This window comes from Panicum virgatum, chromosome 3N (assembly GCF_016808335.1).
Source record: "Panicum virgatum strain AP13 chromosome 3N, P.virgatum_v5, whole genome shotgun sequence".
NCBI classification, from domain to species: Eukaryota; Viridiplantae; Streptophyta; class Magnoliopsida; order Poales; family Poaceae; genus Panicum; species Panicum virgatum.
In genome coordinates this window covers 5,339,560-5,358,688 of record NC_053147.1, presented here as the reverse complement: position 1 = coordinate 5,358,688, position 19,129 = coordinate 5,339,560, and the positions used below count along the sequence as shown (strand labels likewise).

General features: G+C 44.7%; 3 protein-coding genes across 3 annotated transcripts; all 3 read right to left on the bottom strand.

The window, feature by feature from the left end:
* Positions 1-378: 378 nt before the first annotated feature.
* LOC120667470 (dirigent protein 22-like) lies at positions 379-4,469 on the bottom strand. The gene is made up of 4 exons (XM_039947538.1): positions 4,351-4,469; positions 3,091-3,592; positions 913-1,105; positions 379-600 (listed from the first exon to the last, which is right to left on the bottom strand). The coding sequence occupies exons 2-4, from the start codon at positions 3,387-3,389 to the stop codon at positions 550-552; spliced, it is 543 nt and encodes a 180-aa protein (XP_039803472.1). The 5' UTR covers positions 3,390-3,592; positions 4,351-4,469; the 3' UTR covers positions 379-549.
* Positions 4,470-8,273: 3,804 nt separating this feature from the next.
* Positions 8,274-14,011, bottom strand: LOC120663867 (pre-mRNA-splicing factor CWC22 homolog). Its single transcript, XM_039942809.1, has 8 exons — positions 12,897-14,011; positions 12,066-12,188; positions 11,912-11,978; positions 10,835-10,938; positions 10,648-10,750; positions 10,230-10,528; positions 9,215-9,520; positions 8,274-9,127 (listed from the first exon to the last, which is right to left on the bottom strand). The coding sequence occupies exons 1-8, from the start codon at positions 13,944-13,946 to the stop codon at positions 8,771-8,773; spliced, it is 2,409 nt and encodes an 802-aa protein (XP_039798743.1). The 5' UTR covers positions 13,947-14,011; the 3' UTR covers positions 8,274-8,770.
* Positions 14,012-14,595: 584 nt separating this feature from the next.
* LOC120663866 (probable carboxylesterase 16) lies at positions 14,596-18,650 on the bottom strand. Its single transcript, XM_039942808.1, has 2 exons — positions 17,727-18,650; positions 14,596-15,538 (listed from the first exon to the last, which is right to left on the bottom strand). The coding sequence occupies exons 1-2, from the start codon at positions 18,503-18,505 to the stop codon at positions 15,001-15,003; spliced, it is 1,317 nt and encodes a 438-aa protein (XP_039798742.1). The 5' UTR covers positions 18,506-18,650; the 3' UTR covers positions 14,596-15,000.
* Between the last annotated feature and the right edge of the window lie 479 nt (positions 18,651-19,129).

Here is a 19,129-nt window from a genome sequence, read left to right as displayed (position 1 = left end):
GTGGGATAGTTTTTTGAGGTAGGTTATTTGCAAATAGCCAAGAACTAGCCCTCATGTTTGGGAATTTTGGGCTATTTTAGACTAAAAATAGCTCTAGCCCTTGGATCCAAACACACCCATTATTATTATATTCTCTGGGCCAAGTATGTAAACATAAACTTCTTATATATCTATATGACACGGTCCACACCATGCAATCAAACATTAGGCTGAACTCACCATCCTACCCATTCCATCTCCCATCCCACCTCCCATTTCAAACTTCACACTGCAAATAGTACATGCTACAGTACAAAACAGTGAAAAGAACGTCCACGTCAGCGTCCACGTCAACCTCCCACCTCCCTCCCACTCCCACTGGTGAGTTCAGCCTTACACAAAACAGCAACAGCAGACAGGCTGCAGTACTTGGACGTGGGATGTTCACAATCCCTCGCCGGAGGTCCAAGTATTATTGTGAATGGAAAATGAGAAAGGGTGGCAGACAGTTTCCAGGATATGGCAACACAAGTCATAGGTATTCATGTTTGCAGGAGTTTTCCATTTTGCTCAATCGGGAGCCTGGCCCGTTGCATTCACAATAGTAATTGCACCCTGGGCCTGCAAAAGTTTACAAAAATTAGGATACCTGCAAGTTGAGGAGGCACCCATATCTAGCTCAACATAGGTCAGAGAAAAATGAAATTGTGATGGTTCATGTAACCCGGCCTACTGTCCTTCCAGACATGCATGCCAGACATTTTGTTGATGTCACACAATTCACTTATCAATCAATCATGTTTTGCAAGTCCCTTTATGTTATCATGTTCACCTGGTCAATAATTAGCACACTCAACTAGCAAATGAAGTCACTAACAAATCCACACGTTGCCGCTGCAAGACCAAATAAAGTAACTAACAATAAGCACTTACAGCTGGAGGAGTTTCTGGAGTATAGAATGCCTGAATATTGAGCTCCCTGATACTCTCAACGTTGGGGGTGTTCAGGACTATGTTGTACTTGATAGTACCACGGGCCATCTTAAATTCCCCAGTACCACCAATAATTGCAAATTCACCTGTCGATGCTGTGATTCCCAGAGCCTGAAGCGAGGATCCCTTAAACCTGTTTCATTTATATAAAGATATATCATGTCGCCGCCTGAAAGTGGTATATATATGTTCTTCCATCATTTAAGTGAAGAATAATATACATGGACTAATAAAAAATTTTGAAACATTTTTTTTGAAACATTTAGCATTCATAAACAAGGTCCCCTTATTCTGTTTTGCGCTTTTGTTTTTGTTGTTTTTATTAGAAAATGTCTCCTCCCTCCCGACCCACTCCGGCGACTACGCCGACGGCGACGACGAGGTTCGCGCCGTTGACGACGTCGCTTCCCTCGGGATCGCTCCCTCGCTCGCGGCCATGTGGACCGGCTCCTCCATGGGCTCCACAGCGCTCCCATGAAGGACTAAAGGAGGAGCCCCCACCGCGCCGCGAGTTGTTGTCTTCCCTGGGATCGTTCTCTCATTGGGGGACACTTGGCGGGCGATCCGGGCGCGTGAGCAAGGATCATACGGCTCAGGAAGCGAAGCTCCACCCGGAAGAAGAACTCGAATCATTCTTCGGTCAGTTATGGGCTGTTCCTTCTTCTCCCCGCCGCCACCCACCTAGGGTTTCACCCGAGGGTCTGCTGTTCTGGGTCAGAAAGGATTTGGTTCGCGAGCGGAGAATAACCATTCAGGAGTGCTTCCCTGTCCGCAAATCCGACCGATTGGACTCCAAGCCCCTTCAACTCAGCTTCTCACGGGATATCTGGGGAGGTCCGATCTGCAAGGATACTTATGCGGATGTGGTGAAGAAGAGGAAGATGGCGGAGGAGAGAGACAGGTGGGTGTGGCAACCAGATCCTCCCCAACGGCCGGTGCGGCAGCTACGCCAGGATCCGCCAGGGCGTCCGCAACAACAACATCAAACACATCCTCCACCCCAAACCGTCCGCAAGCTCAAGCTCACGGTGCGAGGCTACATCCAGGGCCTCCACCACCACCTCCTCCACCAGGTCGGCAGCATCAGGTACCCCAGCAATCTCGGCCCCCTCAAAGGTTCCAAAGGAAACCCCAGAAGATTCAACAACAGGGGGGAATGCTGTGGATGCTCCTCCCACGATCGATGCTAGATATCGTTCCTTAACCTGCTTTAATTGCGGAGAACCTGGTCACTTCGTTGGGATTTGCGGTAAACCTAAGGTGTGCTTCATATGTGCAATCCCTGGCCACCATATGGATGCCTGTCCTCGCTGGTCAGAGTCTCATCCTATCGCCAAGTACTATGGTAGTGCTAGTCAGGGGTTAGGCTTTTACCATGTTGAAGTCTCTGAATCCAGCCCTAGTCAGTGGCTAAATTTGTCCAATTGCGGTGTGGTTCATGTTCTCTCTGGGCAAATCTCCTTGGTTGAGTTGGAAAAGGAACTGGCTGATATATATTGTAAGGATTGGCCATGGCAAATTAGAGAATTGGAGCCTGGTAGCTTTTTGGTTAGATTCCCTCCCCATAGAAAGGTAGCTGACATGAAGAATTATTCTTCTGTTGGTCTGAGAAAGCCTGGTGTTCAGATTGAAATCCTGGAGTGGGTAGGTGAAGCAGTCCCTTTGGAAGAATTGCAGGATGTTTGGGTGCAGATTAGAGGGATACCTCCTAAATGGTGTGATTGGTCTGTCTTTGCTCAAATTTCTTCTGGATTTGGCCTCTTGCTGGAGGTGGACTGGCCCACAATCTTTAAATCCTTTTATGAAGTGGTCAGAGTTAAGATCTCCTGTAGAAATCCTTCCAAAATCCCCTTAGAAAGACTGTTTGAAATGAAAAAGAAGCTGTATATCATTGCTTTCACAGTTGAGGGTGAGCATCACTCTGGTCAGATACCAAGTGATCCTGATGAACCTGGGGATAATGATGATAAGGAAAATGATGATGAGGCATGGCTTTGTTTCGGTGAAATAAAGCGGGAAACCTTTTCTCTAATTTTTTTTTGAAACATGCTGCATGCGCTGTGAACAAATAGGTAGATGCATGCAACCTTTGAGATATGTGAGCGTGAAAATCAGTACCTGCCATCCTCAAATATTATGAGGAGAGAAGTGTACCACCCAGCATTGGCTTGATCAGCCTGGATATGCATGCCTTTTGCACGTGCCACAATCTTTGCATTGGGGTTAGGTCCATCGATTACAGTCCAATCGTTAACTGCGATGGTACCAAACCCAGCAGGTTGGTTGGAGGGAACTATCGCTACTTGGTTTTGGTTGGGTTGTCCTTGCACGACTTGGTGCAAATACAACTTCATGGTAACCTCATTTTGGCAGAGGACATACTGGCAAGGAGCGATTGTGAAGTAGGGAGTAGCCATGGCCAGGGTTATTGGCTCTTAGGAGGGCAGAGTTGCCAAGGAAAGGATTGTTGTAGCTTCTCGCTTGAGAACTGTGTGGGAGATAGGCAGTCGGGGGCTGTATTTATAGAATGTTTGAGCTAGATGCAGTTCAACTTAATACATTGGCTGAGGAGATATTTTTTGTAGAAAAATAGTATGAATGCAGACGCTCACACATACACCTACGCGATGATGAATATGCGGGTGACCGTAAGCTTCCAAACTTACGGTCACCCCGGCCCGTCCGCCTCCACCCGAGTCCGTCCGCCCCTCCCCTGATCCCTCCCCTTCCCCCTTCACTCCCCCTCGCCCACGCCCCTCCCGAGTGGATCCCGGCGAGCCTCCCCTCCCCCCTTCACTCCCCCTTCCCCCCGCCCCCTCCGAGTGGATCCCGGCGACCCTCCCCTTCCCCCTTCACTCCCCCTGCCCCCTCCCGCGCAGCGCCGCCGCCGGATCCGAGCTCCCCGCCGCCGCGCGCCGCCGGATCCGCGCTCCACCGACGCGCGTGCCGCCGGATCCGCCGCCGCGGGCTCCTCCGGCTCCGCCGCTGCCGGATCCGCCTCCCTGGATGCGGCGGGGAGGCGCGGCGCGGTGGCTCCGGCGGCGGGGAGGTGGCAGGGCGGGCCAGCGGCGGCTGGGAGGCGGAGCTCCCGAGTTTTTTTTTGTCGCAAAATTTTTCCACTGCAACATTTTTTTCTCTTGAAGGTTCCCTGTTTCCTTTTTTTTCAAAAAAATTTCTGCTCTCCAATTTTTTTCTTTGATTTTCCATCTTAAATTTTTTCTCAAATTTTTTCTCTAAATTTTTTCTCTTCTGTCTTTTTTTCCTCAAATTTTTTTTCTTGAAAAAATTTCTTGAAATCAGAAAACAACAAAAAACTTACTAAAATAGGAAAAAAAATAAACGGTCGGAAAATCGACCGCACGAAACCCCTCCATACACCTATGAGTACCTAAGCCGGCAGATTTCGAGATAGATAAAATTGCTATATTGTTGAGGGGGCACGTGTTGAGTACCAAACCCCAGCAGTATGAATGCTATATTGACAAAATATAAGTACCAGTGTCGAGTCGAAGACTCGAGCCGAAATAGACAAGTTTCCACCACAACGAACCTTACCAGCTGAGTTATACTCAGTTCGCATTGGTCAAGCAGAGATTGTCCACTGTACAAGAATAATATTATTAGCTACGTTGTTAACTATGACTGGTTCGGTGCTCCATGTCATTTGTAATATTATCTGCATAGAACTGTACATATGCTAACATGGGATAATGTGTTGCTAATCATTTCCCACAGGTGCCCTGCTTGTTTAATTAGGGAATTGGTTGGAGGGTATTTAGGGGCACCCGAAGGAGCAAACTTAGTTTTTGTTATTAGTCACGCATAAACAAACTCGACCGGAGGGGTATGACGGTCCCACCGTATTTCATTAAGAGGCGCAACTGGCTTCCCGGTCGAGAAAATCATCCAAACCTTAACCCTGCCCCTAGTTGTCGATAAACATGGTGTAGGATCGGATGTGTACGTAGTCCTTGAGGATGTGTTGAATCATTTCTCTTAAATAAATGTATTCTCCTTTGAAATATCCTCGTACAGAAAACTACTACTGCTTCTCTTGCTTAAAAAAAACTTAAAAATAACAGGAGATTATTGGTGTACTTAATATAAACAAATCAGAAAACAATGCCAAATAAAATGTGTCTGTCATGGATGCTCATTGTTATTGCGAGGCCATCATCCTATGTCCTTCGTTTGGTACCATCGCAGTTGAGATGAGAAAATTATGTAATGCTTCCGTTGAACTGATTGTGATAGAAAATTATGCCGATCCAATGTCCTTCGCTGAGATGAGAATATGCTCCGCATGTTATTTTCTTCACTCTTATTGATGAAGACTAACCTGTAGTTGGTCATGAAATATTATCAGACTTCAGGGTAACACTAGAAGGTAAGAATAGCTGAACTCACAATTCTCACCTCACCAAGCACCGCAAGCCCAGGTTCGCTCTGTCTCAACTGCACAGAGTTTGTACTCTGTATATACGCCGTATGAACAACACGCGATCATCATACTCAGTCAGCTCAGATGCTCAACAACCCCGTAGCGTGTAGACAACATAATAATCTACAACTTAGCATAGTATTAAGGGGCAGAGAAGAGGAAGTTGTTCGGAAGGGCGGGGCCAGGAAGGAGGTCGGAAGAGCGGCATGGCGCAAGGTCGCCGGAGACCACGCCGTGAAGGCGACGGCGGTGGGGCGGCAGGAGGGACGCGATGGTAGAAGAAATAGAAAAGGATAAGAATGCAGGGTCTTCGGTCGTCGCTAGCAGCTATACGATCGGTAAACCCAGCCCATACGCATTAGGAGCCGGTTGTTTCTCTTGTTTGTAGCTTCATTATTGGTGACAAATACTGACAAATATAGCTAATTCATAAATCTTCGGTCCTCGCTTTGCAGCTTTTATTTTTTTTAAATTTATTTGGATTGCAAATAGCTTCATACTACAGTATCTCGATTTACACAAATAAAACATTCGAAGCTCTGGAACCGGTATGAGCACTCCTAAACTCCTAATAAGCATGCCCTTAGTTAATGGTGTGTGTCATTGTCTTCATTAACGTAGTATGAGTATATTCTATAGCACCATATATACATGCCCATGCAGATATCCATCAAATCCAGACTGTATGCCTGAAAAGACAAACCACGTCAACACTAAGAACCTAATAAATGTACCTTCCTATAGTCGTCGTCAATTTCTAAACATCACCTAAACACATTATACGACATCGTCTACTATGCTCAGTCTATCATTTATATTCTTGCAGTTTCCAGTCGTACATGTCATAGTCATGAGACGACGGCCCTAGTAAAGCTTGAGATTAGCTTTTCGAATATGGAAAGAGCCACACAGCACGAAATAATATATAATAATATATAGGGCAGATCTACAGCAATGAAACTTGGACATATATATTGGACCGTGCTCTCCAGTGGCCATCTTTTTATTTATCATCATCCCTCTTTCAATTGACTGAATGTTTCAGTCATATTTTAAATTATCGACTCACATAATTTCACTCCATTGTTTTTAATTTATCTTTGAGTTAGGGAACTTCAAGAGAACAGACAGATTCATAAAAGGAAATCGCATCATGTTAGCCATCAAAAATTCCGTAGACTCTGCCATCTCAAACAGATTGTTTTTAAATTTTTATATGGCTATTTTCACCACATCATTATTCATCACTTAATGGTCTAGATGAGGACATCTGAAAAAAATATTAACATGTCAATTCCTTGGTTCAAATATTGAACATTAATTAATTGAGAAATTTTACAATGATCGAAAAAATAGAAACCGTCCAAATCATAAAATTCTACGGCCCTGAAAATAGGGCCAGCCCTGTAGTATAACCATCCGGGGCAACCGCCCAGGCCCCCTGATGCCAAGGGCCCCAACCCGGTACACTTCTACTAGTGCATATACATACATATTTCATATACTAAGCATCCAACTTAACCAAGCAAATAGCCGGTACAAGTTCACCCAATCACCCTTTCTATTATCCATATCACTACTAATCCATTGTTTTTCTTCCATCATGCTTTGTCTGTGTGCTTTTCCCAATTTCCCACTTAACACGTGTGCACCCCCTTATGGCTAAGAAAATAGGTTAGTCTCCAATTGATTAGCCTTTAATTCCTTATGATACGTTTGCTTCATTCTTACCTTCTGGTTTCGAATACAATTTTATTGTTGATTCTTTAAAATGGCTACTAATCCTGGCTCGTTGTTATAGTATTATATATCTACTATTTCATACAATAGTTTCGCCAAATAATGCAAAAATAGAACAGTTTTGCCAAATAATACAAAATAAGTTTTATATTTATTTTAGTAGGGGCCTCATACTTTAGGTTCGTCCCGCTGGGCCCCTGAACACACAAGGCCGGCTCTAGGTATAGGTAGAAAATACATAGTATAAAGTATCTGGTAATTCCAAATTGTGGGACCAAGTACAAAAAGTGGGTCCGAATACTAATTTATTTAATTTTTATAAATACTTTTCATAGATCAACGGCTAGAATATTTTTTCAATCATTGTAAAATTAATTTCTCATTATCTATTATCTCACATGTGTGGATAAAATGTCAATAAATATCTATCAGGGATATATCTCCAGTATCCACGAGGAAAGAAGTCATCGAACGTCTACTAGGATTCCTTTAAATCCTACTTTGCAATTGCAAGTGCTGTTCGACTCCATTCAGAAATTGCCGTGCGTTCCAACACACCGCAAATTCACAAACAGGGAAGTTCACCGCCACATTGCAACCATCCTAAGGCCAGGCAACCCAGGCTTAATGTTGTCAAACATGTGGTGCAGTGCCTATGTAAGAGAATCGGGAACAGAAATACTCCATCCGTTTCAAATTATAAGTCATTATAAGAATTTTGGAGAGTCAAAATTTTTCAAATTTGACCAAATTTATATAACAAAATAATAACATTTATAATATCAATTAAATATCAATAGATTCTTTGTTAGCTATATTTTCATAATATACCTATTTGATATCATAAATCTTTGTGTTTCTCTATAATTTTGGTCAAACATTGAAATGGTTTGACTCTCCAAAATTCTTAGAATGACTTATAATTTGGAACGGATGGAGTATGAACATCAATCTGTGCAGGTCCACACCGTCTCATCTGTATGAACATATAATCTGTGCAGGTTCACCCTACACATCTCGGATCCACTCGGACCAGCATCTTGTTTTTTTGGGAAAGCAGACAACTTTGTATTTTGCCTATAAGAAAGCCATATATCATAGTGCTTTTACATGCCACATGTGTTAATAAATGCATAAGGAGCAAAAAGAACTTCAAAATATCTCGAGTTTACATGGCTTGATTATTTACTACAATCATAAAAAAAATAGAGGAAAAATAACTCAAAATGCCGCACATGGGCAAGGCGCTCTAGCTCTAGACGGCTTCATATTGGGTGCTTACCACTTCCAAGGTTTTGAACATGGAAACTATAAGTGTGATGTTGTGATGGTACAAATTCCAGACATTCAAAACTTGTTCAGCCAAAAAAAAATTGTGATCAAGAAAACTCTGGTAGCCTTGTGTTGCTTTGACTACTCACTAGAGTACAAAGGTACCAGCCCAGACAAGTTCGGATAGTATTTTACACGTTACACAGCTTTCCAATTATGACTCAACATATCAGGAGCTAGACTACTTACTGCACATGGATACCCGATGTAGCACTATCCAAGTGAATCAGTTCATTTGAACAGAACCGAAGATGGAAAATCCAATAAGCACAGTTGGAGGTGCACTCAAGTCTTCTTCCTTCTCTTCTTACTTCGCCTTCTGTCGCCCTCATCAGAGCTTGGTTCCGACTCTGACTCAGAACTGGACCCTGAGCTGGAGCTTTCTGAACCAGATTCTGATCCGATTGATTCTGATTCAGATGACTCCGGTTTCTGCTGCTGCATTATGAGGCGTGGCATGTTCTTCAAGTATTCCCTCAGGCTCTCTGTGATACCGCCAAGACCAATGGAGGTGAAGAAATTGATGGAGAACCTTGTGTTCTTTGGATGATCCTTGGGGAAGATCGACTCGAAGGAACCTTGCATGTTAGGATCATTCAGTCTCTCATTGAGTAGGCGTATGCCCAGGTGGTCCGATAACTCCTGCATCACAAAAAAGGTACATCAGTACTACAATACAATGAATGATAAATAGCTATGACATAAGAAACCAGCATCTTTGCAACATACCTGGAATAGAATTTTTATGAAAATTCGGGAAGAGGATGTTGTGTCTTCCTCTGTCAGCCGGATGTAAGCCAAAACATGCCAAGGGAGTGCATCAGTCCCCAACAAATGCGCAAAGAACTTGGCAACATTCCTCAACTTGTTTGTTTCAAGGCGATGAATCATAGAATATTGTTGGACGAAACATTTTTCAAAGTTCTCTTGGTACACTTTGTTGATCATGCAAAATCGCTGTCCTAGCAGCCCATAATACCGAAGGTATGTTCTCTCTTGACTGCAACACTCAAGAAGCATAATACACAGCTCCATCTGTAACAAAACAAACAATTTTAGTTAGGGCACCATAACAAACATTGCAGATTAAAACATAGATTGCAGGTTCTCTATTGAGCCATCAAGATAAGACAAATTGGACTATATAATGCTCACATGAAAAGGCTAAACCCAAACAATGCAAACACTCTTGAGCATTGTTTGCTTTCGTGCATATAGTTTGTTCTAAGCTTAGTTGCAACAAACAATTGTTTTCATTAAAATTTTCTGGATGTTCACATGTAGATAAAATATTTTTATGTGATAGATGGAGCAACAATATACGCGAACAAAATAACTGAGCCTGAAAGCCAGTCTTCCTGTAGCTTATGCGCCGCTGCTGCACAAAATATTAGTTTTGTTACAGTACATCTACCAACTAGCTTGCATCAACTTGTGCATAATGTCAATTCACTACATTTGTCAATTGATTGAAATCTTAGGTTTCATCTAAAACAAGCTTTACTTCAAGCAATAATATTGTAAAAATTCGCTAAAACAAATTAGTCCAACAAAAAAAATAAAGAAAACTTGGCACGCTTACAAAAATTCAAATCAGTATAAAAAAAACTATATTTGTACTAGTAGAAAATACAGACTGTACATTTATGAACTGGCATATTAGTATTAAAGAAACAAAAGAAACCAGACAAACAAGGCAATCAAGAAACTTTAACAAACAAACTAAAACCATTGTAGTGCTTACCTCTTGACCAGGCTCGAGTTTAATTTTCATAAGCTTGTGACCAGCTTCTTCAAAATCAACACTGGACATAATAGTCAAGTATATTGTTCTTCTAAGATTCACAAGATTCGTCTCTGTTCTATCCCTTATCTCCATCTGTTCCTCATCCTCCTCTTCATCAGATTCTTCCTCTTCCTCATCATCAGAAGCGGCATCTGATCCTTCTTCATCTTCAGAAGATTCTGCTCCCAGGATGCTTCTCTTTAGGTTCTCATAGGCCTTCTCGTCTTCAACAAAATTTGGGTTTGCCCTGAAAACATCTGCAATTGAAGAAAGGTCAGCCTTATAGTACACAAAAGCTGCATGCCCATTCGCACTCAGAAGGTGCATATAAAAAATGTAGTGTAGAGGAACATCCATTCAGCAAACAAAACCTTACTTAGATTGGTCTCAGGGTCTAGGTCATCTTCAAGGGATATCTCATGTGTAAACTGGTCCTCCTGCTCCACAAGATCCAACTCCGGTCGGATGGCAGGGAATCCCTATAAAGGAAATAAAATCAGCCATCAGAACATGGAATGAGCATGTAATTGAAAAACACCAGGTGAAAGCAAGTATAATTTTACCTGAAATTTAGCCTTTCTAATTGCAAAAAGTCCTTCGATCAAAAATTGCACTCTCTTGTCTATTTCTCCTTCGTGAAGTATACCCCGAAATCTTTCAAAAATAGCTGCATGGATTGACGAACAGGTAAATCTTCTTTGGATTAAGAAAGACACGGGAGGAGGGGGGGGATATAAGTATTCATAAGGTAATAAATTATTATCCATAATGGTCAAATCAAGGTTGAATTAAGTTTTAAGTATTTACAGAAAAACATAACAATCACGTTTAACAGCAAACATGATATACTACCCTAAATCACAAATAAGTCTTGTGCAGCTGTACACAGTATTTTAAGCCTGTCTTCCTCTCAAGTACTTTTTTAAGGCTACCATGAGGCACTAACCTTAATCGTCAACACTGCAACTGAGTGCAAGAACTACCAAAAAGCGGAAGAAAGAGATTCTGAAACATTTCGACTTCACTTTAGTAGCTACAGCAGCATGCACCACATTAATAATCCTCTAAAAGAAATCCTCACGCCACATATGAAAACTATGTTACACAGTTAATTTACCATTTTAGTTAGAGAACAATGTTGCCATATTTACTTTCGTTCATATGATGGCACGGCCTGGTGCAAGTGGTAGTGCTTGCCGCCTGTGAACCGAGAGGTCACATGTTCGAGCGGTGGCCTCTACACATTGCACGGTGTGTGGGAAAGACCTCCCGCTAATAACCTCCCCCAGACCCCGCACAGTGCGGGAGCCTACGGCACTGGGTACGTCCTTCGTCATATGATAGCATAAATAGTTGTACATATACATCAGAATGTGTGTCATCCTGAGCATCCAAAACCAAGAACATTATCAAAGCTGAATATCAAGGAATCCACAATCATCTAGTTGCATTTGTCAGGAACACAGCAATGCATCTTACAAAGTATAAAACCTATATAATTTCCAAGTCCAGGTTTTGCCAAAACCCAGATAATCACATGGCTGACGATTTGGTCAGCGCATGGGGAAAATGGTATTGAACTACTGGAAACTATCAAGCTTAGAAAGACATTCAAATAAGCACTGCCTCGAATAGCTTACCATGAAGCCCTTGTGGGGATAGGTCCTGTAGCATTGCCCCACACTCTTTGACGAAACCAACAGCCACCTGTTGTTTGAGGAACATATGCATATAGTTCAGAATAACATGAATATGTTTTTAACAAAGTAAGTAAATAAGGTCCAAGTTATTTACCTCAACACTATCATCAGTTGGATTTTCAAGGAGTACTGTAAGAAGCTCCAGTGCCACAAGCTCATGTGCCACCACCTGATTTACCAAGTGTGCTATAAACTTGGTTGCTGCAAGCAATTGGGGCTGCAATGAAGAAGCAAGTAAGATATGTATGCAGAAACAGACAATCATGCACATGCAATTCTTTGTACTCAAATATCTTAATAATTCGATATGCAAATTAAAAATTCAACCTAAGACGTACATATAACCAGCAAAAGAATGGGGTACATAACCCAGTGCCCCCCCCCCCCCCCCCGTACAAACAGCATTTTTAGTTTGTAATTTTGTATCCTTGAATTTCTGAATCCAAGCAAAGGTATAGCCTATATAAACTTCCAAACTTGTATAGATTCGAATTCATGAACCCAGCTACAAATGGCAGTCAATGTTATATTCAAGTGTTTTACAAAGTAAAGTTAGCCCTTTGCTATTAAACATCTAACATATGGGTTTGAGCCATCGTTTCATTCGTAGTTCTGCTTCAGTTGCGGACTGCATTAGCCAATTTCATTTTCCAGACTCAGTAGAAGTATTGGAGTACTGCTCAAAATCATATTTCTCGAAATAGGATAACCCATTTTGTAAGTAGATAAATTCAAACAATAGCATATATTTTGATTAGGAATTTAGGATCAGGTAAACTACAATATATTACTACAAAATATTTCTGTGCAATCACCATGAGATGCAAATTGACACTAAGCATTTACAGTTTCTAAATGAGTCACACTTAACCTGAAAAGGATTCTTTTACCGATACTGGTTGAAGGACAGTGGAGAGAAGCGAACCTTGTCATTTCGCTTATACGCCCTCTTGAGCTGGAGCACAACACGAACAAGAAGCAACCGTCCGATCTCAGGGAACTTGGTATTGACGACCGCAACAAGTGCAGCAAAAACGTCGGTGAACCCAGGTGAGGCCATCTGTGACTTTATGCACGATTGGCAGAAGAGCCCCCGCCCGCGAACAAGGTTCTCAGCAAAGAGCTCTGGCACTATATTCTTGATATTGGTAGCATTGACCTTATTGACCAACCCGTTTATGCTCTTCTTGAGAGCATCCCATGTGAGCCGCTGGTACTCAGGGCTCGACTTGTCCTCTACCTCCCGCAGCATCTGGGCCATGCGGAATGGCGGGATGTAGATCCCTCCCGTGCGCCCAGGGATCATCTCCGGCAGCAGCGGCGGAGGTGGGGGCAGGGGTGGCGTCGGCTCCCTCTTCTCAGGGCTTCTCCGCTCCCTCTTCTCAGGGCTCCTCCGGCGCTCGCCACGGTCGTCATCCCGGCGCCTTCGGTCATCCCGCCGCCTAGAGCCCTCATCTCGTCGGTGGCGGCGCCGGCGGCGCTCGTCGGGTGAGGATCCCGACTCCGTGCTGGGGCTCCGGCGGCGGTGGCGCCGGCTGTCCCTCTCCCGGTCGCGCTTGCCGCGGCGGTCGTCCCTCTCCTCATCCGAATCCCTAGCCCGCCTCCGCCGCCGGCCATCCTCCTTCTCGTCGTCGGAAACCCTAGCGCGCCGCCTCCGGTGGTCGCCATCCTCTTCCCCATCCGAAACCCTAGCACGCTGGGGAGGGCGGTCGTCGCTCTCCTCATCCCTTCCGGGCTTGGCGTGGCCGTTCTCCTTCTCCTCGGAGGGCTTGGCGTCGCCGCCGCCGCCGCCGCGGCGGTCGGGACCGGGCGGTGAAGCTCTAGATCTGCGGCGGCGATCCACGTCGGCGCCTGGGGATGGCGAGCGGGGCGGGGATGGGGACGCGCGGCGCTTGCGGCGGCGCGGGGAGTCGTCGTCGCGGTGGCTGTGGCGGCGGCGGGGCGGGGATGCGGCAGGAGAGGCGGAGGCGGCCATCGAGCCGCGAGAGGTGGAGGGGTTGCGGGTTCTGTGGGGGATATTTCGGTGGAAGCGGGGTTGTCTCCGTGAGAGAGTGAAGGGAAGATGGATAGCAAAATTCATTGGCAAAATTCGATTCATGCCACCACAACTCCGTGAAATTAGGTGTCATGTTGAAAATCATGCCATTAATGTTGAAAATCATGCCACTTAATGGCATGATTTTCAACATGAGATCCAATTTCAAGAAATTGGAGTGGCATGGATCCAACTGACCCAAATTCAAATTGAAGTCGGTTCGGTTGGTTCCGTATAAACCGATGATTTGAAACTCTAGTTGAATGTTACAACTGAATTTGAAATTCCTACTAGTTTTGAACCATCACTGCAGGGACAGAGCTAGCATCGAAATATTAGGGGCCAGATAATTCACGCACCAAACACTCACATAGCCAATTTCTTTCTTGTGGATCTTGTAGAGGTCCCGGTACATAGGTGACTGCTATAAAATTCCTATCGTATTACAGTTTGAATCTTCTAAATTAAATTTTCCTTACAGATTTTAATTTTTGAAGTTTTTAAGCAAATTTTCGACCATAATTCATATTGTTTGCGCCACCAGCACATAGGGATGTTAATCGGTGACTGCACCTCCAACCTTCTTTAGTTTAAAATTTTGTGGTAACTTTTCAAGATGAGATCTGACGTGGACAAAGTTTTGTACTAGTTTTGTACTAAGTTTTGTACAAAGCTGCGGAATTGAACACACAAAAGCATCAATTGACATCTGACGTGGAAATGTACAATCTCAGACTGGTTGCAGATTACCCCGGACAGCTTGAATTGCCACGGAACAAAGACAGAGTCGCGGACCTCACAACTGTCGAAGCCTGCTTCAACGAGTGATTCTCCCTCTCTTCCGCTTCCCGCTATGTTACAGCCGGCCAATCGACTATCACCCATCAAGGCATGATCATCAAATGGTTACCTCCGTACAGCCTGGTGAAGAGCATGTAGTAGCAGCTTGATGACTTGATGTATGCGAGGCCAGATGAAAACACCATGCTGTGGGTCAATATGATAATTCATGGCCGCGCAGTGATATGTACTTCTTAATCCAGATAGCTATATCCTCAGCACAAGCCTGAGCCTGCGGGGTCTTCAGCAGGACGTCTAGCGTGGCGAACTCATGGACTGCATCCTTGTACTCAAGAACAGGGGCATCCACATTTACCTTGCGGAGCTCCTCTGAGTACGCGATTGCACGATCCTTCATCCAGTCAAGCTCTGCAACGACTGTCAGGGTTGGAGGCATAAGCTTCAACGGAGGGCCTCTTCCAGGCACAAGAGGGTTTGCAGCTGGGTGATCCAAGCTGAATTCACCCTCAGGTAAGAAGAGTTTCCAGGCCAGTAAACACGATGACTTGTCATAGAAGTAGGAGTTTGCCAGCTTCAGTTCTGATCGAGTGGGTGCACTTCCCATGAAGAATGGGTACATCAGAACTTGTGCAACAACTTTCACAGGGTCCAGGAGTTTCCCAGCCTCAACAGCTTTTCGGGCCACATAGTCAGCAATATTTGCTCCACAACTGACGCCAAGTAGAACACACCTGTTACCACAAAAGGACATACATGTAAAGTACTAGCTTAGTAGCATCAGCTGCTGATGTAGTTTAAAAAGATGAAATACATGGAGTGGAACCTGATGACAGCAACATCTATTAGGGGGGCCTATTGGATAAGAAGTTGGTGGCTGCTATTTAAAGAGGAAGAGAGAGAGGTGTTGAAGTCAGGGTTGCATGAAAATGGAGACTACCATCATGAATCTCTTTAATCGTCTTGGTTGGAAGCTTAGTAACAGGATTGGAGCTTAGCTATCTCTCCTTTTACTATGTGTTTTGAACTTTCCCACCATAGGCTGTCCGGTGGCCTAAGTGCCTTGTGTTCTGTATCGTTTGGCTATATACACTCACGTGTGAGTGCAGAGGCCGGAACATTTTACTCCTTTATCTAAAAACAATACAACAATGCTATGCATGTGGATCATTGGATGAGGGATGGATGCATTAGATAGAAGAGATTACAAATGAATAATTTGATGAATACTAGCAAACAGCATTGACCTTATATGCTGGCAGCCAAAAAAATGAGAATTAAAATGTGATATATATAACCTTTCTCAATGCAACTAAATAGGTTGCTAAATATAGGGACTACTTTGTTGAAGCTTTTCTTTTCACAAATGGATTGGGTGACAATGAAATTTTGCTTTCAGCTTGTGCGAGTAAATTTTCCTTCTAAGAAAATTATGGTTCATCCATTCATGTCTACCTTTGTTAATGTCATGACAGAATATATATTTGGCACCATGTCCTACAATGCAGACATCAGCTGTTTCCCGCTGGATCTAAAATTTATGGCATGAGCTTCAGTTACCAGAAAAACTTTACATTACGAAATTATGTTTCCTAACTAAAAAATAAGTTCAGAAAAATAAATTCAAGCACACTAAAGATCAGGCATTCAACAATGCAGACACAGAAGACACATGACACAATTAATAAGGCAGTCACATGGTTAGAAAGGGGTTGAATAAATCTCATCTCCTCCCTTCTTAGCTCGCATGCTTCTCGATAATGCATATCCCCGTCCTACAACCCCCCTTCTTTCTCACTGTCTTTTCAAGCTTCAGTGTATTATTTTCCTCACACATCCAACTCACATTTCTTACTCCCTCATATGATCATATCAAACCACATGTCACATCTGGCAAGGGCCCACTTCCTTTCCTACAACCCTATCTAAACCTGATGGCTTTCCAGATCTCTACAAGAGCAGCAGCCATATCGAAAGCGGCCTGATGGCCTTCCCATAAACCTACTGCATCCATGTTCTTTGGTTGTTGCCAATGTCGCACATGCACGAACACCAATTGTATCAAGATCGAAATCACCTTAGCCAGCCTGCATCTGCAATGACCCTGAGACTCTGTGGCATTGATGCGGAAAATATTTGAAAAATGTGCACCACAGTGATCAAATTGCTGTATATAATGATTTCAAATGCATAGATTTAGAACAATCAAATTTTCACATTAGAACAGGATTCAAATGTAAAATCTGTGGTTTAACAATACCAACTTGTTATGATATCGAAATAAACCATTACCAGTTTAAAGAATATTTTAAATTTGGTCAGGATCATTCATAAGTTTGTATTGCTCACACCTACATTCAGATGGTTTGATGGACCACACATCTTATTATATTCAATCATAGATGAGTTGGCCATGTTATTGATGTCTCTACACTCTAGAATCCAATGAGAATGCAGGAATGCAGCACCATGCAATTGAGCTGGTCATGTTCAAGTAGTTCAACTAATTCAGACAAAATGCCAAGGTTGGCCGAGAGTGCCATATCAACTTGAAGCAAAACATATCTTAAAATAAGCAGATCCATGCATTCATTGCTCCACCAAAAGACAAGGTATTTCCTGAAGTTGATCTCACGCATTGAAGGTTCCCAAATGCAACAGCCCCAAAAAAAAAGGCATAAGCTATATTGCGCCCACTCATTCATTGAACACAGCTTATTTCAAAAATTCATTGAACACAGTCAACATCATCACCAACCAGGCTACCAAACGCGACGCATCAATAAGGCATAGAACAAACACATCGTACAATGCTTAGGACGAATGCTCGATTCTCAGCATCCAATTACTGCATTTATAATCTCTTGACGAAAATCCTGGAAAACAGTAAACAGATGAGGACCATGAAAGAAGAAACCGCACCTGGACGGATCGGCGTGCGCGGCGAGCCACGGTTCGACCATCGCGGCGCCGAACGAGTCGGCGCCGGTACCCTTACCCATCATCGTCCGCCCGCACGCGGCAAGGTTGGCCTGCTTGGCGATCCATCGCAGCACGGCGACCCCGTCCTCGAACGCCGCGGGGTACCTGCTCTCGGGCGCGAGGCGGTACCCGACGGCCACCACGATGGCGTCGCAGAGTCGGGCGACGCGGCGGCAGAAGGCGTCGTTGGCTGCGCTGTCCGCGGCGCCCGTCACGAATGCGCCCCCGTGGAACTGCACGATCACCGGCAGCCTCCGCCTCACGGCGGACCGCGCGGCGCCGGCGGTCGGTAGGTACCCGCCGTAGTCGCGCGTCGCGGGCGCGGGCTCGGGCTCGGGCGAGACGCCGACGGCGTGGAAGCTGGCGCTGGCACGTCGGGAGAGCTGGTCCGGGCCCGGCGCGGGATCGCGCTGGGGGAATGAGTTGCGGCGGAGGGGGCGCGGAACAGGGGCGGCGGCGTGGTGGTTGGGGTTGGGGAGGAAAAGGCGGAGGTGGAGGGAGGAGAGTGGGTCCGGGTGGAGGTCCTTGGTGGCGACGCCGTCGGGGGAGGCGGGCGAGAAGGACGGGTTGGAGGGCGGCGAGGGGCGCTGGTCGGCGGGGCGGGAGGAGACGCCGAACGGCGCCGCGGGGGCGGGCGCGGGCGCGGAGAGGGTGGAGAGGCGGCGGCGGAGGAGGAACTTGAAGAGGAGGCTGTGGAGCTGGACGGCGACGGGGGGCATGGCCGTCGGCGCCTCGCCGGGGGGGAGGAAGGGAAGGTGGTGGTGGTGGTGGGCCAGATCAGTGATGAGTGTCAGGGGGAGGCCTTGCTGCCATGGATGGCTGGCAGGAGGGGAGGTGGCATTTGCTTTGGAGTTTGGATGGTGGCTTGGCTTTCTTTTTCGCCTTTTTCTTTCTGTCCTTTTTTGGGATTTGGTGTGTTGATAGGGATGATTAGCTAGGCAGGATAGAGGAGTGGAAGTAGATAATACTGTACGGCCTTGCTTGGTGTACTAGTGAGTGTACCAAAGAAGAGGCTTCATAGTTGGGATTCTTTTTATGAGCATGGCATTGGAGTTAAATGTGGGTAAAATGGTGTTTTTTTTGTAAAGGCTATTTAAGAAGAAAAAATAAAAGTTTGAAAGCAAATAAGCAAAATTATTTTATTTGGATTTCTAAATGACAAAAAGCTCAGCCTTTTCCGCTGAGATCATGAGAGTTTACATGGTACATATGTGAAAGAACAATCAACATGCTTAGGATACAAGCAACCAGAAGGTTCTTCTAAGGTATCATTGCCATCCGTTTTCCTATAGATGATAGTTGGGCTATGTTGTTTCAATTCGCTTGAGGGGCGGTCTTTTCAC

Coding starts and splice junctions, on each gene's coding strand:
- LOC120667470 (XM_039947538.1), bottom strand. CDS start 3,389: ATGGCTACTCCCTACTTCACAATCGCTCCTTGCCAGTATGTCCTCTGC. Junction 1,106..3,090: donor ATAATATTTGAGGATGGCAG/GTACTGATTTTC, acceptor TAAATGAAACAG/GTTTAAGGGATCCTCGCTTC. Junction 601..912: donor CTCCAGAAACTCCTCCAGCT/GTAAGTGCTTAT, acceptor AAACTTTTGCAG/GCCCAGGGTGCAATTACTAT.
- LOC120663867 (XM_039942809.1), bottom strand. CDS start 13,946: ATGGCCGCCTCCGCCTCTCCTGCCGCATCCCCGCCCCGCCGCCGCCAC. Junction 10,939..11,911: donor ATCCCCACAAGGGCTTCATG/GTAAGCTATTCG, acceptor CAATCCATGCAG/CTATTTTTGAAAGATTTCGG. Junction 9,128..9,214: donor TCATAAAAATTCTATTCCAG/GTATGTTGCAAA, acceptor TTTGTGATGCAG/GAGTTATCGGACCACCTGGG.
- LOC120663866 (XM_039942808.1), bottom strand. CDS start 18,505: ATGCCCCCCGTCGCCGTCCAGCTCCACAGCCTCCTCTTCAAGTTCCTC. Junction 15,539..17,726: donor GCGCACGCCGATCCGTCCAG/GTGCGGTTTCTT, acceptor TTGTGGTAACAG/GTGTGTTCTACTTGGCGTCA.